General features: G+C 47.7%; 1 protein-coding gene across 1 annotated transcript in view; it reads left to right on the top strand.

Moving 5' to 3' along the window:
* The window catches only part of LOC143275972 (Y+L amino acid transporter 2-like), a 99,935-nt gene that overhangs the window by 310 nt on the left and 94,625 nt on the right, over nucleotides 1-5,000 (top strand). Inside the window, exon 1 of the mRNA XM_076580330.1 lies at nucleotides 1-510. This exon is cut by the window's left edge and continues 310 nt beyond it. Coding sequence (XP_076436445.1) covers nucleotides 1-510 — 510 coding nt within the window. The remainder of the gene's footprint in view (nucleotides 511-5,000) is intronic.

Raw genomic sequence — 5,000 nt, 5'->3', positions numbered from 1 at the left:
ACGGCGGCGGCGGCGGCGGCAAGCCCCTCAACGCAGGAGACCCCGCGCCGCACCCGCACCCGCCGCCAACCAGCGTTGGAGGCGGAGGCGGAGGCGACACGGTGGAGCTGAAGCAGAAGCTGTCCCTCCTCAACGGGATCACGGTGATCGTGGGCAGCATCATCGGGTCGGGGATCTTCGTCAGCCCCAAGGGCGTGCTGGCCGGCACAGGGAGCGTGGGTCTGGCCCTGATCGTGTGGGTTCTCAGCGGGGTCTACTCCATGATCGGCGCCTACTGCTACGCCGAGCTGGGCACGGCCATTGTCCGGTCAGGGGCGGATTACGCCTACCTGTTCGAGGCCTTCGGGCCCTTCCTGGCCTTCCTCAGGCTGTGGGTGGAGTGCATGATCGTGCGACCTTGCTCCCAGGCCATCGTGGCCTTGACCTTCGCCTACTACGTCATCGAGCCGCTCTTTCCGGACTGCACCCAGCCGGACGACGCTGTGAGGCTCTTGGCGGCGGTCTGCATCCGTGAGTTTTTTTTGTTTTTTTTTAAATATTTTTGTTTGTTTGTTTTTGTTGTAGTTGTTGTTGTGGTGGTGGTGGTGGTGGTGGGGGTAAGGGTAGGATGTGTGTGGGTGTGTGTGTGGGGGGGTGGGGGTGGGGGGTGCAGTTTGTGTGTGGTGTGTGTGTGTTTGGCGGGGGGGGGGGGGGGGGGGGGGGGGGGGGGGGGGGGCTCCGCGGTGGGGAGAGGGTTGGGGGGGAGGGGGGGGAGCGATGTGTGTGTGGTCAATAGTTTTTGGGGGTTGTGTGTGTGTGTGTGTGTGTGTGTGTGTGTGTGTGTTTTGCTGTTGTTGTTGTTGTTGTTGTCATTGTTGTTTTGCGCGCAATGGGCGCTCTGCCATTCTATGAGCGACAACGCGGTTTCCCTTCAGCTTTTTCTGTCTCCCTGTCTCTGTCTCTCTCACTCTCTCTCTCGTTTGTCAGTCTCTCTCTATATATCTCTGTCTCTATCTCTGTCTCTCCCTATCTGTGTGTCTCTGTCTCTCCCTGTCTCTCTGTCTTTCTCTCTCTCTCTGTCTTTTTCTCATCCACCATAATCTTTTAATTGTGAAGACGTTGTATGTTCGCTGATAGTTACCGTGAAATCTGCATGTTATTTATTTATTTTTTTATTTTTTTAATTTTTTTTTTTTATTTTTTTGCCCTCGCCCTTCGTTCCCACTACCCTGTCTCTGTTCTCCTTTCTCTCTGTTTCTCTGTATCTGTCTGTCTCTGTTTCTCTCTCTCTGTTCCTGTCTGTCTCTCTTTCTCTCTCTCTGTGTTCTTTTGCTTTATATTTGCATAGAGCTTTTAAACAACGCAATGCTTATGTAACGTAATTTTTCTTTGTAGTAATATGCGACTTAATGGCAATTCCATGTGTACCCCCTTCTAAGGGGCTATGGCCTATATGAATAAAACATCTACATCTACATCTCTCTCTCTCTCTGTCTCTTTCTCTCTCTGTCTGTCTCTCTGTCTCTTTCTCTCTCTCTCTCTCTGTCTCTTTCTCTCTCTGTCTGTCTCTCTCTCTCTGTCTGTCTGTCTCTTTCTCTCTCTGTCTCTCTCTCTCTGTCTCTCTGTCTCTTTCTCTCTCTGTCTGTCTCTCTGTCTCTGTCTCTTTCTCTGTCTGTCTGTCTCTCTCTCATATTCTCTTTTTTGTTGTTGTTGTTGTTTCTCTCTTTTATCTCCGTATCGTCCATCCCTCTTCCTCTCTCTCCCTCTCTTCCCTCTTTTTTTTCTCTCTCTCTTTCTCTCACTTTCTCTCTTTCTCTCACTCACTTTCTCTCTTTCTCTGTCTCTCTCTTCCTTTCTGTCTCTCTCCCTCCTCTCTCTCTCTCTCCCTCATTATTTGCAACTTCAACTTCACGATAATTACGTTTTGTTAGTATTAATGTTGTTTCAAGTGATTTTCTTTCTCTTCATGTCTCCTCAAGCAAATGCGATGTAACAGTTGCTGTTTGTGTACCTCTGTCTCTGTCTCTCCCCCTCTGTCTCTCTCCCTCTCTCTTTCTGTTTCCTTTTCTCTGATAATTGTCCGCATAGTACACTGGTGATGCAGTGTTTGTCAGTGTGGGTATTGGCATACCAGTTAGGATTCCTGTATAAACAGCCCCCTGCCACACACTAATTAATGTAATGTACACTGAACTTCATCTCTTCAAAAAAGGTAGTAGTAATAATAATAATAATAATAAAATAATAATAATAATAAATAAATAAATAAGACAACAATGATGATAAATAAGCAAATAAATGTAAAACATGAAGACACACATTCACACATATTTATTATTTATTTATTTATTTATGTAAGCTTATCTATTATTTATTCACCTTTTTTTTTCTTTTCTTTTTTTTTCTCTCAAGGCCTGACTAAGCGCGTTGGGTTACGCTGCTGGTCGGGCATCTGCTTGGCAGATGTGGTGTAGCGTATATGGATTTGTCCGAACGCAGTGAGCTACTGAAAACTGAAAAAAGAACCCCCCAAAAAAACTATGGCCTAATGAGTAAATTATCTGTATCCGTATCTTTCTCCCTCTCTTTGTAGTTTGTATCTATCTGTTTCTCTGTATCTCTTTCCACGTCCCATACTCTCTCTCTCTCTCTCTCTCTCTCTCTCTCTCTCTCTCTCTTTCTTTCTTTCTTTCTCTGTTTCTCTCTGTCTCTGTGTCTTTCTGTCTTTTTCTCCGTTTCTCTGTCTCTTTGTTGTCTCTTTGTGTCTCGGTCTCGGTCTCTCTCTCTTTCTCTCTCTCTCTCTCTCTCTCTCTCTCTCTCTATATATATATATATATATATATATATATATATATATATATATCCCTATCTTTTTCTCTTTCTCTCTCTTTGTTGTCTCTGTCTCTGTCTGTCTCTGTCTCTACATGCAAGACAAATGCACGCGCACACACACACACACACACACACACACACACACACATATATATCATTTGTCTTGCTTTGAGGTCTTTTAGGTTTGTTTCTGTAATCCATTTTAGCAAACTGATACCTTTTTTAAAAATTTATTTATAGATGAATATATATTTTGGTCTGAATCGTTCTTTTGAAATGATCACTTGATTTTTGTCTCAACCTTTGAGTTGAGATTATGATTTTTCATCCATTTGCTGGTGTTTGCTTTTCTTTCTCTCATTCTTCCTTTCTTTTTCTTTCATTCTTGTCTTTTCCCCTTCTCCCTCCTCCTCCTCCTCCCCCCTCCTCCTCCTCCCCCTCCTCCTCCTCTCCCCCTTCTCCTCCTCACCCTCCTCTCTCTCCCCCTCCTCCCCCTCCTATCCCTCCTCCTCCTCACCCTCCTATCCCTCCTCCTCCTCTCCCCCTTCTCCCTCCTCTCCCTCCTCTCTCTCCCCCTCCTATCCCTCCTCCTCCTCTCCCCCTTCTCCTCCTCACCCTCCTCTCTCTCCCCCTCCTCCCCCTCCTATCCCTCCTCCTCCTCACCCTCATCTCTCTCCCCCTCCTATCCCTCCTCCTCCTCTCCCCCTTCTCCTCCTCTCCCTCCTCTCTCTCCCCCTCCTATCCCTCCTCCTCCTCACCCTCCTCTCTCTCCCCCTCCTCCCCCTCCTCCTCCTCACCCTCCTCTCTCTCCCCCTCCTCCCCCTCCTCCTCCTCACCCTCCTCTCTCTCCCCCTCCTATCCTCCTCCTCTCCCCCTCCTCCTCCTCCCCCTCCTCTCTCTCCCCCTCCTCTCTCTCCCCCTCCTCTCCCTCCTCCTCCTCTCCCTCCTCCTCCTCTCCTCCTCCTCCTCCCCCTCCTCTCCCCCTTCTCCTCCTCTCCCTCCTCTCTCTCTCCCCCTCCTCCCCCTCCTATCCCTCCTCCTCCCCCTCCCCCCCTCCTCTTCTCCCCCTCCTCTTCTCCCCCTCCCCCTCCTCTCCCCCTCCTCCCCCCCTCCTCCTCCCCCTCCTCCTCTCCTCCTCCTCTTCCTTCATTTTCTTCTTGTTCTTCTTCTTTCTGCTTTGTTTTGTTTTTATTGATATTAAAAAATATAATTAATTTTGTAGTTAATACAGGGCATGATAAAAAGAAGAAGAAGAAGAAGAAGAAGCTCGTAGCTTATCGTTTTTGTTTTACAAAAACACATGCGCGCACTCCCACCACTACACACACCATTAATCTGTATTTTAAAAGAAAAAAAAAATATATATATATATTGTCGGGGCAGTTGTAAAAAAAAAACACACCAAAAAACGTGACCAATACGACCAGATGTTAATCTCTCTTTTGGACATGACTGAGTTTGACACGACAAACGCTTTTTTTTTATGCTACTGGAATATTTCTGTTCACACCGTTACTGTATGCGCAGATGTTTGACAAAAGCGTGGTCTGTCTGTCTGTCTGTCTGTCTGTCTGTCTGTCTCTTTCTGTTTCTTTTTGATTCTCTCTCTCTCTCTGTCCCTCTGTCTCTCATATCTGTGTGTGTGGTGTGTGTGTGTGTGTGTGTGTGTGTGTGTGTGTGTGTGTGTGTGTGTGTGTGTGTGTGTGTGTGTGTGTGTCTCTCTCTCTCTGTCCCTCTATCTCTCATATCTCTCTGTGTTTCTGTCTGTCTGTCTCTCTCTCTCTCTGTGTGTCCCTCTATCTCTTACATCTCTGTCTCTCTCTCTCTGTCCCTCTATTTCTCATATCTCTCTGTCTCTCTCTCTCTGTCCCCCCTCTCTCTCTCTGTCCCCCCCTCTCTCTCTCTGTCCCTCTATTTCTCATATCTCTCTGTCTCTCTCTCTCTGTCCCCCCTCTCTCTCTCTGTCCCCCCCTCTCTCTCTGTCCCCCCCTCTCTCTCTGTCTCTCTCTCTCTGTCCGCCCCCCCCTCTCTCTCTCTCTGTCCTTCTGTCTCTCATATCTCTCTGTGTTTCTGTCTGTCTGTCTCTCTCTCTTTGTCCCTCTATCTCTTATATCTCTGTCTCTGTCTCTCTCTGTCCCTCTATTTCTCATCTCTCTCTCTCTCTCTCTCTCTGGCCCCCTCTCTCTCTG

Source organism: Babylonia areolata, chromosome 31 (assembly GCF_041734735.1).
Source record: "Babylonia areolata isolate BAREFJ2019XMU chromosome 31, ASM4173473v1, whole genome shotgun sequence".
Classification (NCBI taxonomy): domain Eukaryota; kingdom Metazoa; phylum Mollusca; class Gastropoda; order Neogastropoda; family Buccinidae; genus Babylonia; species Babylonia areolata.
Note: the sequence above shows the minus strand (reverse complement) of the source record. Positions and strands in the feature narration are given on the sequence as shown.